Here is a 19,088-nt window from a genome sequence, read left to right as displayed (position 1 = left end):
CTAGCGGCCCCGCCCCGCCGGCCGCCGGAAGCTGGACGCCGCGGTCCCTCTCTTTATAGGTTCCCCATCAGTTCCTCAACAATAACCGCCGGTACGAGGCTGGGTTCCCAGTCCTGCTTCCCTCTGTTGACCCCAAGGCTGGGCCCCCGGGCCCCTCACTTCCTCGATGTTGATCTCAGTCTAAGGGCGGATCCCCATCCCCTCGCTGACTCCCTGCCTGAGAGCGTTCTGGTTCGCCCTGCTTCCTTGGCTTTGACTCCCCTCCCAAGACTGGGCCCCAGCCCCGCGGTTCCCCAGGCCATGAGGCTGGGCCTGCGCTTCTGCTTCCTCCACCTCAGCCCCCACCCCAGGCCAGACCCCTCTCCCTCGATTCCTCTCACATTGACCCCTTGGGCAGCGTGATGTGACCTGTTTCCTTCCTGATGGAGTCACCTCTTACAGCCATCAGGAGCAAAGCTAAACCCCACGCAGTCCCAAGCCTGGGTAGGAAAGGAGGACAGCCCAGGGAGCCAAGGCCCTCTCCAGATGCAGCTTTGGGGAAATAAAACGAACGATCTGGGCTCAGGTTTCAACACAGTTTTATTGGGAGGTTTTGTTTTCTGTGAAATACACTAGAGGTTGGGGAAGGGGACACATTCACTTGGCAAGATAAGGGTTTCCCACCACTAAGGGGAAGGAATAGGGCAGGGCACACGGGGTTTGGATCCATTTTCCCACCTCCTTCTGCTTTGCTCACATGTCTTTTCTCTCTCAGCAAGTACCAGCAGACACAAAGACAAGAAACAAAAACCAAATCAACCTCCAATGGGGCCACACCCAAGCCCTCTTCCTTCCCAGGCTGCACCAGGGTCGCCAGGGTTAGGAAGGCCAGGCCAGGGTAGCTGCTCCGCAGCCCCAGGCCGCACCGTGAGGCTGCAGGGCACAGTGCTCCCTTCTCACACAGGGTGGGCCGAAGTTAATAAATTAGAATAAATTACGGGGGTGGGGTAGGGAAAGGACTGCAACTTTGTGCTGGGAGGGCCCCTTCTCTCCAACACACAAGAGCTGGTGGGGGGAGGCAGGGGGCATCTCCAAAGGCCACTAGAGCAGGGGTAAGAGCGGTGGGGGCAGAAGTCAGCTTTTCCTCCACGTTCCTCCCGAACAGAGCAGAAGAATTAGGGGTGGGGGGAGAGACACACACAAGGAGAGGAACCCCCTTCTCCCAGGATAAGGAAGGGCCAAGAAAGAGGATACTAACCAACCCCCCCCCCCGCCCCGTCTCCCAAACCATCACTAAGGTTAAGGATTTGGTCAGTGAATCAATGAGGTGGATGACAGGAATGTGGTGGGGGAAGCAGAAGATGCTGGAAACGGGGGTGCCCAGCCACGCCCATCTCCCCAGCCCTTGAGGAGAACAGGCTCAGGTTGGGGCAGAGGGTACCAGGGGCTGGGGCCGGGGTCGGCAATCACTGGTCAGCTTCTCCAAAGACATCGTTCTGTTTGCGCTTCATGTTCTCAAAGTCAAAAGCGGAGCCTGCCATGCGCTTGTAGATGTCTTTGATGTCGTTGCAGGTTGTCTCAAAGTGTGTAGTGGCATCATAGGAGCAGGAACAGAACACCTGGAAACAGCCAGCGCCCGGGGCCCGAGGTGAGCTGGGCAGGGGCCCTGGGCGGGCAGCCAGGAGCCGGGGCCGGGACAGGCTGCTTACCTGGCTCTCAGAACCATCGTCGATGGGCTCGTACAAGTCACTGATGGCCACAAACCTGATGGGCAGATGGAAGGGACGAGACAGGTCTCACAACCAGCCTTGCCCTCCCTGATGCCCACCCTCCGGCTCCTTGGCTCCCTTCCCCCCCCAGCTTCCGCCCCAGCCCCCCAGCCCCTCACTTCTGGTCAATGGGCTCCAGCAGCTCCAGGGCCGGCTCAACCTCCTTTTCGGGCTCTGCGGTCTCCACCGTGGTGCTGGCGATGGCAATGTACTTGCCCTGCGCGGCCACATTGTGTGCATAGGAGATCATGCACACGTAGATGTCTGTCCGCAGGAAGGGCTCGGTTAACACGGGCATGTGGGGGGCCAAGCTCAATTTTGGCCCGCCCACCCTCCCCAGCCCTGCAGAGCGGGCAGCATCCAAGCTGCCACCCTCACGGAGGAGAAGAGACCAAGCCAGCCAATGCCTTGGACCTCAGGTCATGGGGACTGCAGTGTGGGTCCCTGTTCTCCCATGGAGGGGTCTGGCAGGGAGCCAGCCCCCAGGCTGAGGGGAAAGGCATGAGCCACACCGGAGAGAACACGTGACTTCCTCCAGTCCTACCTGACTTCCTGTTGACCTGGTTCTGGGGGATGATGATTTGGCAGGAGTTGGCATCATTGGTGTTCTTGATGGGGTGGCTGAGGATACAGATGATACGGATAACCTGGCCAGCCTTCCGCACGCGGTCTGGGACGTAGCTGGGGTCACAGATCAGCTGCTTGCAGCGGGCCACCTGTGAAAACACCAAAAGGCCTTGTCCCTATCTAATCACACCCCTCGGGGTTTCAGGGCCTGGACTCACGACGAGGGCTGGCAGCTCCGGCAGGCAGGACACTCCCACAACATGCAGCTTCCTCCTGTACCTCGGGGAGGGGGGCCCTGATACGCAGACGTCTGCCAACAAGATCGGCTACATAGTCTTCTTCTGGAGCCCCGGTCCCCAGCCCGAGGCCCTCAGAGCCGAGCAGCAGCGGACCCAGCAGAGCCAGGGTCACTGGGAAGAGCACCTCTAAGGAGGGGGCGAACCCCGCCCAGACCAGCGTGCCTGCGCGGCGGGGACGGCTCACCTCTCCCTCGGACTTCACGCCCACCACCTTGCCGTTCTCCATGATGATGTCATCCACGGGTTTGTTCAGCATGTAGGTCCCCCCGTAGATGGCACTCAACCTGTGGTGGGGAGAGTGATGGTGAGGGCGCCCTCCCAGGACAAACGGGGACCAGTGATACTGCGCCACCTGCCCCTACCAGCACGAGGGTGCAGAGAAGGCGGCCCCAGGCAGGCAGAGCTCAGGAGACCTGGCGGCCCTTCCCAACTCTGTCGCAGCCACACACTCAGGACTGAACCTGGAGTGCTCCTTCCTCTCCGGAGCTTATCGCCAGAATGCTCGGCGAAGGGCTAGCGTGAGGGTGGCTCCTCACGGAAATGTTCTGGGAAACAGAACGAAGGGCTCTGGAGAATCCGACTCGAGGTTTCCAGGCCCCGTGCCCAGTCCTAGCGCTGCCTGACTCAGGCCAGGAGCCAAGCAAGCCCCCACCTGTGGTTCTTCAACTCTGAACGTCAATACCCCACTGTGGTGTCACCACCCAAGGATGGAGTGAAGTGAACTAGGACCACAGTGGGAAAGTACAAAATGCTGTGGAGGTACCCAAGGGGGCCGTTTCCATCGCTGGCCTCAGTCCTTCTTGGGACCGCCAACCGACCGAGGCCACGCCCTTACCTTGCAAAGCCCTGGGGCAGCTCGCCAAGGCCATAGAGTGGGTACAGATACGGGCTCTTGCCGTACCGGGCCAGGGACTCGCTGTACAACTTGATGCGGTTGATGGTCTCAAGACAGGGCTGGTCCAGGTAGCTGGGGGGGTGGGGTCAGAAGAGGCTCCAACAGCAGGACCCCCAGTTCACCCCACCCAGGCACCAGGCCAGCCTTCCCACCACCCTCAATGGCCTGGGGAAGCCCACGGGTCAACTGTAGGGAAGGGACAGAAAAGGCGACAGGCAAGCGAGCACGAGGCTGAGTACGAGAGGCGTGGGCCAAGAGAACAGCAGGCAGGAGCAGGTAGGGCAGGGTGAGGGCCGGATGAGGGGTGGTCTGCCATGCCAGTTTCCCCTCACTCATCGGTGCGGTAGAGCGCCAGGGCATGGCCAGTGAAGTCGATGACATCCTGGCCCAAGTCAAACTTCCGGTAGACGTCACGCATGCTGGTGTTCTGGGGGTCAACACCCTCGAAGGTCTTGGCGTCATTCTCATCAAAGTTTGCCACAAACACCAGGAACTTACGGAAGCGCCGTTTCTCAAACATGCCCATCAGATCTGCGCGGGCAACGTGAAAACAATCATTGCACCACAGACAATGAAACTCTCCATCCCACCAAGGAGGCGGAGCAAGCGCGCACCCTGGCTCCCAGCTGAGTTCTCTTGCTGACCCCCACGTGACCTCAGATGAACCCCTCTGTGCTTCTTGGCCTCAGTTTCCCCATATGTACGAAGGGTGAGTCGGGCTGGACGGCTCTGAGGGCCCTCCCGGCTCCGACACTTGGGGACGTTTCACTAATCAGGTGAAGCCCCTGTCAAAACCTGAAGTCTGTCAAGGACTCCACATCCCTTCCGCACGCGGACTCCCCTCCTGGCAACCAGCGGGAGGCATGGCCCAGGGCACAGAGGGGTGACAGAGCAAGGGGCTTCCGGTGCGGTGTGAGGAACGTGACCTTGGGCAAGGGGCGCCCTGCTCTGGACAGCTGCCCCGCCCCACGATTCCCCGGCTCAGGGGACCCACACTCACTAGAAGCCAAGGCTTCAGTCTCGGTGGATGGTACTTTGTAGATCTTGCCCCCCTTGTAGACAAAGCTGCCCTCCACCACCTTGAAGTCCAGGTAGCGCGTCACCTCTGTATACAGCAGCATCTTCACCAGCTGTCCTGCGGGGTGGTGTGGGCAAGGCAAGAGTCAGCGTGGCCCACTCCAGAAGCTCCACCTGGTCTGGCTGCCTTTCTCTGGAGTCTGACTCTCCTCTGGTCATCCCAATCACCCCCCCATAATACCTCCTTCATCTCCCTCACCGTTGGCCATGAGGAATTTGGGGATCAAGTCAACGTTCCAGTCTCGGCCCCGGCCCATCGTCTCAGGGGGCCCCTCCAGCAACTGGAAACGCTTATACAGCTGCAGGCAGAAGAGAGAGACCGAGATGCACCTCAAGGACCCCCCCCGCCCCCACCCCCCGCCCAGAAAACCTGGGGAGCTGCTTCGTTCCGCACCCCACACGAGAGGTTAACAAGGGATGGGCCTGGGCCCCAAGCACCCTACCTCCTCCAGGGGGGTGATGGAGGAGCTCTCGCCCCCATAGTAGGGGTTCCGGTCCATATGCAGCACCTTCTTCCCGTTCACGGACATGATACCCGACAGGATACATTCCTGGGCGAGGGGCGATGTTCACTGCACTCCTACCTGCCCACATTCCCACCAGGAGCCCTGATGTATTCCCCACCCCAACCCTGAGAGGAGAGCAAAGCTGGAAGGACTGTGCCCCAACGGACAGCTCCTTCCATCCGTGGCTGGTCGCCTTGCCTAAAATTGGGGGTGGTGCTTCATTTGACCACGGCTTCCTTTCATAACCTTGCTAGGCAAAAAGGTGAACAAGGAAGACCGTATCCAGCAGACACACGCAGGGTCTTCCAGCAACCCAGATACCAAGAAAGTCATCTACCTACGTAGAGCCCACAGAAAAGCAGATAAAACACAATGAACCTCAGGGACGACCTAGCTGCACAGCCAAAGGGACCCAAGCGGGAAGCAAAAAAAGGCTTCGTTAGCATGGGACTGAAATCCCAGGCCCCACCCTGGACTACTCTTTCCTCAGAGAGGAGCTCCTGACCGTGAGCCTTCCCAGCCACGGAAGGAGCTTCTGCACCCGACTGAAGGGGATGCATCTCTCAAGGCAGCAGTCCGAGGGGGTTTGGGGGAGGGTAAACACCCTCACCAGTCACTGTCATCAGCCCAAGGACAAAGGCTGCAAATACGACTCAGCCTGAGGTCTCCACGGGAAACCGGGGTGGGGTAACGGGAATGTGGTCACTGCCCCCACTGCTGCTCCTTCTGGAACATTCCATGGGTCCCCGGGCCCCATAAGAACCCGGGGAGGCGGGATGAGGGCCCATCCTGGCCAGGTCCCCCGACCTGACCGGCGGTCCTTGTACTACTACATCCCCACCAGAATTAGCGCAAGATGGTAGGTGATGCTGGGCTGGCCTTGGGTGGGGGCCGGGTGGGCGGGGTCAGGAGCAACGGGAGACATCGGGGCGAGCGGAGGTGCGTTTTCCGGCCCTGCCGGCCGGAATAGGGAGGGCGGGAGGGGCCAGGGGTCGGGGCCCGGGGAGTTGGGGGGGGCGGCCAGAAGAGGGGCCGCTTCTTGGAGATGGGCCAAGACAGTGGGTAGAAGCAACGTCGAGGGGGGATGGGCATGGGGCTGTCTTTTCGGGGACACGAACGCCGGGGGCGGCAGCGCCACGATGGCAATGATGGGAGGATGGGGCCGAGGGCTGCAGCATCCCGGGGAGAAGAGGGCGAGGCGGAGCCCCGGACGCCAGAGGCCGCACTTACGGTGAGGCCGGTCCCCAGCACGATCACATCATATTCCTCGTCCATGGTCAGGCCTCGGTGTCAGCGCCCGTCGGCTCCTCCTCCTCCTCCTCCTTCACCACCACCGCCGCCGCCGCCGCCGTCGCCGCCGCCGCCGCCGCCGCCGCCGCCGCCGCCGCACTGGACCAAAGATGGCGGCGCTTCGGCCGCAGCCCGACCCCTCCGCCGCGTCAAAGAGTCCCGGCCCCTCCCCGCCCCCGCCGCGCCGACCGGGGCCACCGCCTCCCCGGGTTGGCTCCCGTGAGGGTTGCTGGGGTCCGGGCCCCAGCACCAGCGCGGCTCTGCGGGCAGCGTCCGCTCGCCAACGGCCCTGAGGGGAGAGCGGGCGGGGCGGGACGGGCGGGGCGGGCGGGCGGGGCGGCTCGGCAGCCGGTGCTGAGGTCCGCGAGGGATCCGTGCGCGGGAGCCGCACGCGCCCCGCCCCCCGGGAAGCTCAGCGCGGCCCCGCGGGTTGGGTGCGCGCCGCTGCGGCAGCCCGAGGCGGCCCCCTAGGGACGTAGGGGCGGCCATTGTCGCGGCCGTCTCCACCCCCTTCCCGGGCGCTGACCGCCCCCGCCCTCCTTTAGTCGGTTAGGGACGCAGCTTGCTAACAACCCTCTCGGCCTCCCCTGGCCGCCGGAAAAGCAGCCCGCAGGACGGACCCGTGCGAGACCCTCCCGCCTCCCTCTTGGTCGCGCTAGGCTACGGGTACCTTCGCACGCCTCCTCCGGCAGCCCTCAGCCAAGCGCATCCTCCCTTGTGCCCAGCGCAGAAATGAGTAACAAGAGGCCCAAGCATGGCGACCCGTCTTTATTTTATTAGGAAGGAAACCACGAGCCCCCCAGGCTCCTGCCAGGCACCCAGAGATCACACCCAGCCCTCCTGCCATGGAGGTCCCTTCCTTCTCAGGCCAAAAAAAAAAAAAACCCAGTGCACTGCTTATCCTTAGCACAACATCACCAAAAAACAATAACACCAGCCAAGCAGGACAGACAGTTAAATAGTACTTCCACACCCCCCAAACTCAGGGAACTTCCAGCTCCTGGCTGCTACAAGGAGCCCCACAGAGCCTGGGGAGGGAGCAGTGGCTACACTAAAGCACTTATAAACAGCAAGGGGCGAAGGTGGAGAAATGAGAATAAATAAGGAGAAAGGGGGAGGAGGACGGGCCCTAGAACTCACGGCCCCTTCCTTCACAATGACCAAGCCTGGGAAATTTGCCTACTGTCTACGCAGAATACATACACCTTGGTGATAGAGGTGGGGAGTGGGCAGCCCAGGGAAGACCCTCAGCAGGTTGAACAGAGAGCCAGACAGGCTAAGAGGAGCCAGGAGTCATGCTACCGTAGGCAGAGGGGAAGCCCTCCCGTCCAGCATGCCTCTGGTGGGAACGCGACGACCTGGACACCAGCACGCCCTCACCCCCCCGCAGACGCAGGGTCACACGATCTGCGTCAGAGCTATGGCGGGGCCCTTGTGGTCGTCAAAGCGGTCCATGGTCTTGAGGCTGAGGATCATGTGCAGGCCGTAGGTGAAGATGAAGAGCATGAACAGGGAGGTGAGCAGCCCCATCCAGATGCCCGGGGAGAAGAAGCCTGCACAGTCACTGGCGTAGGAGAACTGCTCACCCGTCACGTTGAAGGCCTGGATCTGTGGGACAGAAAGCACCGAGTGGCCCCGCACAGGGAGGCCCAGTAAGGGCGTGGGAGCACCAAGGCGACAGGACTCTCAACTCCATTCCCAAGCCCTAACCCCAACCCAAAGCACACTGAGACTCTTCAGGCCTCTGCTCCCCCAGCCCCTCCCAGTACTGGGCTACCTCCACCCTGGGCTCCCCACCTCCGGGCACGGTCCCTCCCCCTTCCTACCTGGAAGTCCTGAAAAGTCATCTGCCAGAGAGAGGGCTGTGTGCCGGGCACGAGGAGATTGCCATTCTTGTTCAGACTGCTGACATACTCGCAGTGGAAGGAATAGATGCTGGGCCCCGTGACCTGGGAGGCATTGAAGTAGGCGACGGAGCCATTGCTGTGGATTTCAAGGCGCTCCAGGGTAAACCAGTGTCGGGCAGACACCGGGTAGAAGCGGTTAGCCAGAATGAACCTGGGGGAGGCCGTGGAGGTGTCAGGCAGCTGGAGAGGCCGGAGCCGCACGAGCCCACCCGCACCTGCCTCTCGGACTCACCTGAATGTCACTGTGGTACCAAAGAGCTGTTCGTAGGTCAGCACAAGCCTGCAGAGTCAGAGGAAGAGGTGAGTTTTCAGGTTCTGGGATGGCCTTGAGCATCTTAGAGCAAGTTCCTCAGGTATCCTTCTACCTAAGCTGTACGGGGTCCTCACAGCCACCTGAAGAGGCAGTGCCCCCCACTTGACAGACAGGAAAACTGAGGCCCCATCACACCCTAAGTCAGGAACCAGCCAGCACACAGGTTCCCCACCTCCAGCTGAGAGCTCCTCCCTCTGGTTCACCTGAACCCATGGCCACTCCTTCAGCTCCCCCTGGGGATTGCGGAGGCTGCCCAAGGGGGAAGTAGCAGGACCCAAGGTATTAACCACTGAGGTCGGGCCGAGGACGAGAAGGCGTGAGGAGGCAGAGCTCTGAGCAACGCCCACTCAGGAGCCCTCCGCCAGCCTCCCCCCCGCCACAATGCCACCTGCATCCCCACGGCGGACAGCCCCCAACACATACTCCCTCAGTGGCACGTACTTCGCCCTTACCTGGCAACGGACTCGTTCCAGAAGGAGCCGGTCAGGTTGAGGCGGTCTTCATCCCCAAAGGTGAGGGAGGTCAGGTCCTTCCAGTGGTCCCTATATGCCACCGAGAAGTTTTGGGCCCAGAACAGGATCCGGGGGGCAGTGTCGTTGTAACTCACAGGGGAAAAGATCATAGGCGATGCCGACTGTCTTTGCAGCAGCTGGCGACCCAGACCCCCAGCCACCAAGGCTACATCGCGGGCCACCTGCAGAAAGAGCCCACAAGCCTTCTCTCAACAGCCCTGGTTCTCTCAGCAGGCCCTGAAACAAGCGGCCTGCCCTTGCGGTCCCGCTGGGCACTCTCTCCACCATCTCAAGTCCCACCAGTCACGCTCATACTCAAAGCTTCCTTTGGGAAGCCTTCCCCTGGTGGCCCCTAAGCCTTTGTGATGTTTCTCGTCTCTGCACCTTAGGAACACTTGGACTTACTGTCCGAATACGCCAGCCAGTAAGGCTGTTGGGGTGAGATGGGCAGCGGCCGCCTGGAAGGAGGAAGCAGGACTTCACGGCTCACCCACGCCCCCCGCCCCGACATCTGCCCGGAGGAGAAGCCGGCCCCCCTCCAGGCCCCTGGCCACACATCCCGGAGCCCTGGGCAAGGGCACGTACCCTAGGAGGGCGGACTGCCGTGAGGGCCGCCGTGTACGGAACGTCTTCCGACTTGAGCACGCTCAGCACCTGCCCGATGACCTCATCTGAGGAGCAACGGGGGGGGGGGGTGGGCAGAGAAGCAAGTCACAGGCGGCCGCTCGCAGCCACGCTTGCCACTGCCCGTGAGAACCCGCCCGACTGTCACACGGCAGGGGCGAGGCTGGGGCCTTCCATGCACCCTCTCGGAGGCTTCTCTTGACGGTGCTCAGCGGGATCGCCGTGTTGAGCTGGGGAGCGCCGGATGTCTGCCCTGTGCGCGGTCCCCGTCGCCAGCAACCGGCACGTCCTCTGGTGGGACGCCGAGACCCTCGCAGAGCCGGGTCCCAGCAACCTTCACTGGTGTTCGCTGTTTCCAGCAGCCGCTTCTCATCATCCCCCCAGCCCCAGCCTCCCCCCGGCCACCGTGGCCCCAGTCACTGAATCCCTAATGCCACATCCTAACTCAGTGGAGGGAGGAAAGACAGACAGACACAGAAAACTCCAACTCTACACCTGGAAAGTGTCCAGTGACCTTGCCAGGAGGAATGACTGTCCTTTACAGCCAAAGGAAGACCAGTCCTTGGAACTGTTTTTTGAAACGTTGCTGGTATATTCAAGCCCAAACCCGAGGATTCAGGCCGCCTGAGTGGAAACTGGCTCCAGGCTGCACACGGAAGGCCCCTGGACACCCAACAGCTCTGCCAGGCTGGGCCCAGCCAGAGACGGCCGAGGCCTGGGGACCGGCGGGGCCCTGCCCAGCTGGCCAGTTGCTGCCAAGATGCAGGCGGGCCACCCTGGGAGGGCGGAGGGGCTGAGCAGCATGGGCCAGCTCCTTGCGGCCAAGGGTGGGATGAGGACAGAAACCGTGCACCGCCCCGACCCCACTCACCGTTGCCTGTGAGCACTTCCTTCGGTGCCATCAGACCCGAGCTGGGGAAGAGACAGAACGTTAGAGACGCCCAAATCCAAACGGCCTCCGCTGCCCTGGGCCGCCGTCCTTGCCTGGTAGCCCCGCCACCTAGCACACTCGAGCTGCGGGCCCACTCCCGCCACCGGTACCTTTGCTCACCTCACAGCCCCGCCTGGAATCCCCCGGCCCTCCTCCCCCAGCTCCGGAGTCCAGCTCAAGTCCCTGCCACCTGCTCCGTGTATGGTCCCCGCTAGGCGGGCCAGCTCCCCGCCAGCAAGGCCCACGTCTGCCTTGTCTCGGGAGGCCCGACGGGCTGAGGTCTTTCCCGCCTCTTCTGGCCACACAGGCACCTTCTGGGAGGGCCTCAAGGTGCTAACGGGAGGGCTGTTCTCCTTGGCTGAGCTGCGCCACCGGGGCCTGGGCCCTGAGGCTAGAGGCCGGGCCGTACCTGGCTGTGTAGGGCAGGCGGATGAGCAGCAGGGCCGGGAGGCTGGCGTTGAGCTTCAGCTCCCGGAGGGTGGCCAAGTCCACGTGCAGGGGGCTGGCCCCGAGCTTCTCCTGCAGGTAAGTGGTCAGAGTGCTGACCGCGTACCAGTCGACGGCAGGAAGCACCAGAGAGGAGGGGGCCAGGTCCAGGGCATTCTGGGGACAGAGCGGCAGGCGAGAGGATGAGTTAGCAAGGGGCCAGTGGACCCGGGCCAGCCTCCCAGACCTCTCTGGAAAGCCACGCCCACACCCACACCGGCTCTCATTCCAGGTGACAAAGAAAACACGCCACACCCCTGGCCCTGACACTAAGGCCTTTCTACCTTCAGCCAGCATCTCTGGCTCCTGAGGGGACAGTTCTTACTGTGCTGGGAGAGGGGGCGCAGGATGGCCTCCAGGGCCTGCAGCTGGGAGAGGACCCTTACCTCCAGGTTAGAGAAGGCACTGTCCTGCTTGTTTCCAAACACGCCACCATACGCTGTGAAGTCCTCGATGCTCAGCTAGTAGGGAAGCAGGGAGATGGCCTCAGAACGCTGGACTAGGGCCAGCGCAGGGGGCAGACACCTTCCCTGTGCGTTTGCAGGGCCAGCAGAATCTCATTTAGAGTCAAATTTGATCTGGTCCGAAGAGTGAGCAACGGTGTATTTTAGGGGTGGGGTGGGGCGGTGGAAGGTTCTGTCTTCTCCAGCACCCTCTTGGCAGGGTGAGGGAACAAGGAAGGTGGTCATGGGGTTGGAAGGAAGTCTGTGGGCAGCTGATTCATGGTAACCTCGGGAGTAAGAGTCAGCCACCCCCCGCGAGCAGACGGGAGGAGCTGCGGAGGGAAGAGGGAAGCTGTGGGGAGGAGCTGGGGGGCAGCCAGGAGCACTGGTTGCACGCCCCCCAGGGCAGAAGTCAGAGACAAGGAGAGCCTGCGCGCCAGCTGCGACAGGTAGAGCCGCGTCCGTCCGGTCTGGATGGGACCCTTTGCAAAGGAGGGGGAGAAGTGCCCCTCCCTGCCTGGTTTTGGTGGAAGGGGAGAGAGAGGTGAGGATCTCAGAACATGCTGGAGAAAGCACTGAAGGCTTCTGAGCTCTCTGGGCCACAGTAGCCCCAACCCCATCCCTTTTCCTCTGCAACCTAGAGATGTCCTTCAGCTTCTGCCCCTCCATCCCAACTCCCAGCTTCCTCTGGCTTTTCCCGGTTAGGCCCAGAGGAGATCTTAATCAGCTTCCCTAACCTCCTCCTGTTTAGTATACATACTTGCCCGGCCTCCTCTCCCTTCTGGGCAGGAATGTTGACCCTGTCTGGCCACCTAAGCTCTCATTCTGAAAGCCCAGGAACCACCGCTGTGTCCTCATGGCACTCCCTGCTCGAAATCACCCAAGGCTTCCTGCCACATTTAGAACTGCAACCAACGTCTTCCCCCCTTGTCTCCCAGTTCCTTGGCTGACCATCTCCTACCCCTTTCTCTCGCTCACTATACTCCAGCCACACCAGCTCTTCCACGGGCTCACCAGGAGCGCTCCTTGCCCAGGGCCTTTGCACCTGCTGTTACCTCTGTCAGGAATGCCCTTCCCCTACAGCCACACGGCTCCATCCCTCCCTCCACTTAGGTCTCTGCTCAGATACCACCTCCACAGCGAGCGCTTGCCTGGTCACCCTTACCTTAAACGGCATTGCCAGTCACTCTGTCCCCTTAGTCTGCTTCCTTCTTCTCTAAGGACTACAGAACTGACATTATAGCATACACCAACTTAGCATTTACCTGTCACCCTCACGACAATGTCAGCATCTCCGGGGGGGCTTGGGTTATTCTGCTCACTGCTGTGTCCCCAACACCTAGTACCTGGTACACAGTAGGCAGAGTCCATATTTGACAAATGAATGAATTGAAGGAATGCCATAAGACAGGGTGGGGATGCCAGCTACATGTTTCACACGGACTGTGAGAAATGTTCCTCACAGCCCTCTGATGTCAGTGGTGTCTTCATTTTACAGATGCGGAAAGGGGCACTTGCAGAGTATTTCACATGTCCAAAGGCCAGTAAGTAGTAGAACTAGAACTGAGTTCCAGTCTGACTACATTATTTACCACCTCCTAGAAAGACTACAGGCCAGCACAGCCACCACCACCTGCCCACAGAACGACAGAGCAAGACCAAAAGGGGAATGAGCCATACAGGCCATCAATGAGGAACGGACAAGCAGAAGCTCGATAACCCAAACGACAGTCCTACACTGCCCTAGAACCTTCTTGTGGTCTACGTGCCTGCTTTAGGAGCAGAAAGACCCAGATGGGAGGGTAAACAGTGTGCTGGATATGAGCACAAACCTGGGGTGGAGGGGTGTCCAACAGACTCAGGCTGGAACCAGCTGTGGCTTGCACAAGCCACACAACTTCAGCCAATCCTTCTTTGGCAGTAAAACCGAGATAATGACATCAGCTCAGCATAGTGCGAATGAAGCACTCAGTAAGTGATCATTCTTCGATTCTCTCTCTTACGATGATTACAGTTAGAATCACGACTCTGCCACCCATTAGCTGTGTGACCTTGGGCAAGTCATTTGCCATCCTTGGGCATCACTCTTCTGATCTGTAAACAGGGTTCATCATCCCCACCATGTAGAGTAGATCAGATAAGGGTCTGGCACTCACTGGGCATCTGGCCTCTGACCCTTTATTTCCCCCAATCAAGTGGGTGCCATTTCAAGGCCCTCACCATTCCCACTGAACGTTCTCCTACATGCCTTCCCAAGGGAGGAACCACACCTCCCTAGAGTTGGGACAAGGTCACTGAAGCTTCCCTTGAGGAATGGGCCTCAGTGTCCTGGGGCGGGGGGGGGAGGGGGCCTGCCTGCCTCCTGATGACCGAGGGAGAGAGGGCTGTGGCAGGCGCACCTTGTCCTGAAGAAAAAGCAGCACGTTGCGGGGGCCCAGCTCCAGGGCGGGGTCTAAGTAGGTAGAGAGCTGCATGTCGCTGGTGATATGGCCCTCGTGGGTGTCGGCCGCAGGAGCCCAGAGGTCTCTGGCAGGGGACAGAAGACGTGCTGTCAAGCGGAGGCTCATGGCTTGAGATCGGAAACCCACGGGCTCCCAGCGTGATGCGTGGGGCCCAGAGCTTAGACCCAGCCCACTCGCTATGGAGCCGCCGAGTAAGGGACAGTCCCCCTCTGGGCCCCGCCGCCCCTCGCCAAGGACAGCCCCGGAGTCGGGCGAGGGCACCTCAGCCGACGCGGCGCGCAGCGCAGCCCGCCCCGGCCCGCCCCGCTCACCGGTCACTCGACCACAGCACCAGCGGCACCTGCTGCTCCGACGCCACCGCCACCGCCGCTGCCGCCACCATCACCAGCGGCAGCCATGGCATCTGCCAGAGCGCCAGGGACCGCCGCATCCCCGCCCGCACTCGATCCACCGCCGTCGCCGCCATCAAAACCTCTCGGCCTCCACTGCCTGGACCCACCGCGGCCGCCGCAGATCAGGTGACCGTCGCCCCCGCCCGAGCTCCGCCTCGAGCCGCCATTGGCCCGGGCGCAAGACCGCTTTCCAGACCCTCAGGTTATTGGACGCAGTGGATGCCACTCACAGCCGCTCCTTTTCACTGGTTGGCTGTACGTGTCTCCAGGCGCGCAAGCTCCAAGTAGGAAAGGGGGCGGAACCGAGCTCCGCCGGCTCCCACAGCCTCCTGCCCCTCTGCGGACGCCGCGGGTTCCAACCCTGCAGAAGGAGCGGGGCGGAGCGGACTCCGCTGGTTCCCACACGCACAGCTTCCCCCTTCCCTGTTTTAATCTTCTTAGTGCTTAAAGTAGCAAGAGTGGTTTCTTTTTCCTGCAGATGGACCCTCCTTTATACAGGTAGGGAGAGAAGAGGACGCCCAGGATAGCGTCCAGAGGAACGCCAGCACTTACTATGGGCAGGGAGGAGGATCCAGAAGAGAGATCGGAGAAGGAGCATCAAAGAGGAGGGGGAAACCCAGGGAAGTTTCAAGCACACCATGGTTAACAACGTCATTCTCGACTGCTGCCAGGAAGCAGGTAGGATGAGGACAGAAAACTTTCTTGTACTTCGCAACACCAGTTTGGTGAGAGCGATGTCAGTGTGAGGAAGTGGAGACACGGTATAGATTGTCCTTTCTCGAAGTTTGCCTTAAAGAGAGGAAAGAGACAGAGTGACAGCTAGAGTCAGAAGATGAGAGACACCACCTCAAATAAATTGGGAGACTTTCATCTTTTTCTGTGCCGTTACAAAAATACATGTTTAGTTGCGCCAACTCCTTGCTTGTGGCATGTGGGCGCCTTAGCTGCGGCAGGCGCGCTCCTTAGCTGCGGCAGGTGCGCTCCTTGCTTGTGGCATGTGGGCTCCTTAGCTGCGGCAGGCGCGCTCCTTAGCTGCGGCAGGCGCACTCCTTGCTTGTGGCATGTGGGCTCCTTAGCTGCGGCAGGCGCGCTCCTTAGCTGCGGCATGTGGGCTCCTTAGCTGCGGCAGGCGCGCTCCTTAGCTGCAGCAGGCGCGCTCCTTAGCTGCGGCAGGCGCGCTCCTTAGCTGCGGCAGGCGCGCTCCTTAGCTGCGGCAGGCGCGCTCCTTGCTTGTGGCATGTGGGCTCCTTAGCTGCGGCAGGCGCGCTCCTTAGCTGCGGCATGTGGGCTCCTTAGCTGCGGCAGGCGCGCTCCTTGCTTGTGGCATGTGGGCGCCTTAGCTGCAGCAGGCGCTCTCCTTAGCTGCGGCAGGCGCGCTCCTTAGCTGCGGCAGGCGCGCTCCTTAGCTGCGGCATGTGAACTCTCAGTTGAGGCATGCATGTGGAATCTAGTTCCCTGACCAGGGATCGAACCCCGGCCCCCTGCATTGGGAGCATGGATTCTTACCCACTGCACCACCAGGGAAGTCCCTTTCTGTGCCATTTTTCATTTCTCATATTAGTGACCATTGAAATCTAGCGGGTGAGTATATGGGTGTTCACTGTAAGCTTTTTTTGACCTTGGTACATGTACTGGGTTGAAGAGTATCCCCCTAAAAGTCATGTGTATCCAGAACTTGTAAATGTCACTTTATTTGGAAACAGGATCTTTGCAGATGTGATCAAAATAAGGTCATGCTGGATTAGGGTGGGCCCTAAATCCAGTGACTAGTGTCCTTGTAAGAAGAGAGAAATTTAGACACAGACACACAGGGAAGAAGGCCAATTGATGATGGAGACAGAGTTTTGTAGCTGCCAACTGAGGAACTCCTGGAGCCACCAGAAGCTGGAAGAGGCAAGGAAAAATTCTTCCCTAGAGCTTTCAGAGGGAGCACAGCCCTGTTGACTTTGGACTTCTAGCTTCCAGAACTGGGAGAGAATAAATTTCCGTTGGTTTAAGCCTACCAGTTTGTGGTAATCTGTTATGGCAGCCCTGGGAAACTAACACGCTATATGTTTGATATTTTTCATAATAAAACATATAGGGAAGGACTTCCCTGGTGGTGCAGTGGTTAAGAATCTGTCTGCCAATGTAGGGGACATGGGTTCGTGCCTGGTCCGGGAAGATCCTACATGCTGCCGAACAACTAAGCCCGTGCGCCACAACTACTGAGCCTGCGCTCTAGAGCCCACAAGCCACAACTACCGAGCCCACGTGCTACAGTTACTGAAGCCCACACACCTAGAGCCCGTGCTCCGCAACAAGAGAAGCCACTGCAATGAGAAGCCCGCGCACCACAACGAAGAGTAGCCCCCGCTCGCCACAACTAGAGAAAGCCCACGCGTAGCAACAAAGACCCAACGCAGCCAAAGATAAATAAATAAATAAATTTATTTAAATATATATATATATAGAGAGAGAGAGAGAGGAAAGTTTGATCAGGCCCATTGCTGGCAAGGATGTCAGGAAATAGAGTCTCACCTACACAGTGGTGAGAGTATCGATTGGTAGAACTTTTTGGGAGGCTAATTTGGCAGCGTCTAACAAACTAAAACGTGTCTGACCTTTAACCAAGCAGTTTCCCTCTTAGGATCCATTCAACAGAAGTACTCAGCCAAGCACAAGATGCACATACAAAGAGATCCACTGCAGCGCCGTTTGTAGTTGCAAAGATGTGGGCACTTGTGACTAGACACTGGGACACTGTGCCCCACCACTGCTGCTGCCGCCCCTGCCCCTCAAACACCATCTCCCTGGCAGGATTCAATCTGCGTGCACACGAGAAGGGGGACGATGCTGGGAGCCGCTGCACCGTGTACACAATGACTCCCACCCAGCCCCATGGAGCTGACAGACCATCGGTCACCTGCACTTGTCTGAGAAACAGCTTATGAGATTGTAGTCATGGTTGTCACACATGTGGCTCTGACTAAGACAGTGGCAGTTGAGCTGAAGACAGGAGGTGGGCTTGGCATGGTCAGGGAGGACAGTGGCTGAAGGTGGCTCTTGGATGTCTCTGAGTTGGGGACTGGGAGATGAGATCAGTTGGGGACAGTTAAGTCTGGGTTGTTTGTGGGGCCCCCAACTGGCCATGTCCGGGCCAGCTGAGGGGAGAGGTTTGTGCTGGAGCCTTCTGTGCCCCCAAAACCCTGGGAGAGGTTGGAAGTTCTAGTGCCACGATCTGATTTGTATTTGAAAAGGCGGATCTGGCTGTGGGAGCAGAACGGATGATAGGGATGGGAGTGCCAGCAGAAGCCAGGAGGAGGCTGTTGCCATCATCTGGGAGAAAGATGATGGGGGCCTGGCCAGGGTAATGGAGGGGCAGAGAGGGAAGGCAAAAGAGACTGCAGAGGTCACTGCCTCAGTGTTGGTGCAGGACCGAGGTTCGACCAGGTGGCATGATGGTGGGGCAAGGGCCCCAGGAGCATCTGAAGTGAGAGGTCGAAGCCAGGGCAGCCAGCGGGGGGTGGGGAAACCAGAGCCCCTCATGCTCAAGCCCTCCCCTGGCCTTGCTCTTGCTGTCACTCGCTGCCCTGGGGGTCAGTTGCATCCCCTCGGTCTGTCATTCCGTCACTCACCAAAGTCCTAGAAATCTTTCTCGGCCCAGCACCTGGGGGGGAAACAAAATGAGGACCCCCAATTGGGGCATCACAGTAAAGTCAAAGTCCTCCAGGCCCAGGACAGACCCGGCAAGGGACACGTTTTGAGAGGTAAGTTCTATAATGATGCCACAGGAGTGAAAGCTGTCGAGGGAAGGGACAGAGGCCCCAGGGATCAGAACAGTGACACAGGGTGACAAGAGGAGCCGATGGGACTTCTGTGGTGGTCCAGTAGCTAAGGCTCTGCGCTCCCAATGCAGGGGGCCCAGGTTCGACCCCGGTCAGGGAACTCGATCCCACAGGCCACTACTAAAGATCCCGCATGCTGCAACTAAAGATCCCACATGCTGCAACTAAGACCCGATGCAGCCAAATAAATAAATAAATATTAAAAAAAAAACAAACGAGGAGCCAATGGCCATGGGCAGACTTAGGAACACAAAGGGCACCATTTAAATAAAGTTTCAAGGCAAAGACTTTCTCAAAAGTGTGACCTTGCTGGCCAGCAGTCTCTTGCTCACCATCCTTAAGGGAGAAAGTCCCGTGGCTACTTTTCTTCTTCCCTCAGTTCCCGGAGGTCCCTGGAGTGGTGACCTCGAGGCTTCCTGAAGCGGTTGCTATGGGCCAGGCACTGAGTCAGACTCGGACCCTGCCCCTCAAGTTCACAATCTGATCCGGAGGAGATGCAGAATAGTGAGTCACAGCCCAGGGTGATGGATGTTCCAAAGGCGGAGACACGGGGCTGGGAGGGAGCCACAAAGGGGGGCACCACCTGAGTCTGCTTTGACCACAAGGTGACAGCTAAGCTGAGTCACTCGCTAACTGTTGACAGCGCCCACGAGCACCTTCTGTCCGGTGCTTCATTAAAACCCTTCTGGGCCCCCATCAACTCCATGTCTGCTTAAATTGTTTTAATATAATGTTGGACACATTCCAAAATATGTGTAATATCTGTGTGCTACGTAGATTACATATGTTACGTAGACACTTGTGGCCTG

General features: G+C 59.5%; 2 protein-coding genes across 3 annotated transcripts; both read right to left on the bottom strand.

Moving 5' to 3' along the window:
* Window positions 1-567: 567 nt before the first annotated feature.
* Window positions 568-6,442, bottom strand: GDI1 (GDP dissociation inhibitor 1). Of its 2 annotated transcripts, XM_082680649.1 has the most exons (11): window positions 6,323-6,442; window positions 5,030-5,137; window positions 4,786-4,885; window positions 4,510-4,644; window positions 3,842-4,040; window positions 3,450-3,581; window positions 2,799-2,898; window positions 2,293-2,464; window positions 1,868-2,012; window positions 1,689-1,743; window positions 568-1,598 (listed from the first exon to the last, which is right to left on the bottom strand). In XM_082680649.1, exons 1-11 carry the CDS (start codon window positions 6,365-6,367, stop codon window positions 1,446-1,448), a joined length of 1,344 nt encoding a protein of 447 aa, XP_082536775.1. In that variant the 5' UTR covers window positions 6,368-6,442; the 3' UTR covers window positions 568-1,445. The 2 variants fall into 2 exon arrangements, with proteins under 2 accessions (XP_082536775.1, XP_082536774.1); XM_082680648.1 differs by having other exon boundaries at window positions 568-1,743.
* Window positions 6,443-7,052: 610 nt separating this feature from the next.
* ATP6AP1 (ATPase H+ transporting accessory protein 1) lies at window positions 7,053-14,569 on the bottom strand. The gene is made up of 10 exons (XM_082681891.1): window positions 14,372-14,569; window positions 13,998-14,124; window positions 11,542-11,616; window positions 11,079-11,272; window positions 10,610-10,650; window positions 9,700-9,785; window positions 9,055-9,296; window positions 8,522-8,569; window positions 8,209-8,440; window positions 7,053-7,990 (listed from the first exon to the last, which is right to left on the bottom strand). The coding sequence occupies exons 1-10, from the start codon at window positions 14,524-14,526 to the stop codon at window positions 7,781-7,783; spliced, it is 1,410 nt and encodes a 469-aa protein (XP_082538017.1). The 5' UTR covers window positions 14,527-14,569; the 3' UTR covers window positions 7,053-7,780.
* Window positions 14,570-19,088: the final 4,519 nt, after the last annotated feature.

This window comes from Grampus griseus (assembly GCF_964374135.1).
Source record: "Grampus griseus genome assembly, chromosome: X".
Taxonomy (NCBI): Eukaryota; Metazoa; Chordata; class Mammalia; order Artiodactyla; family Delphinidae; genus Grampus; species Grampus griseus.
This window is presented reverse-complemented; position numbering and strand designations above follow the sequence as displayed.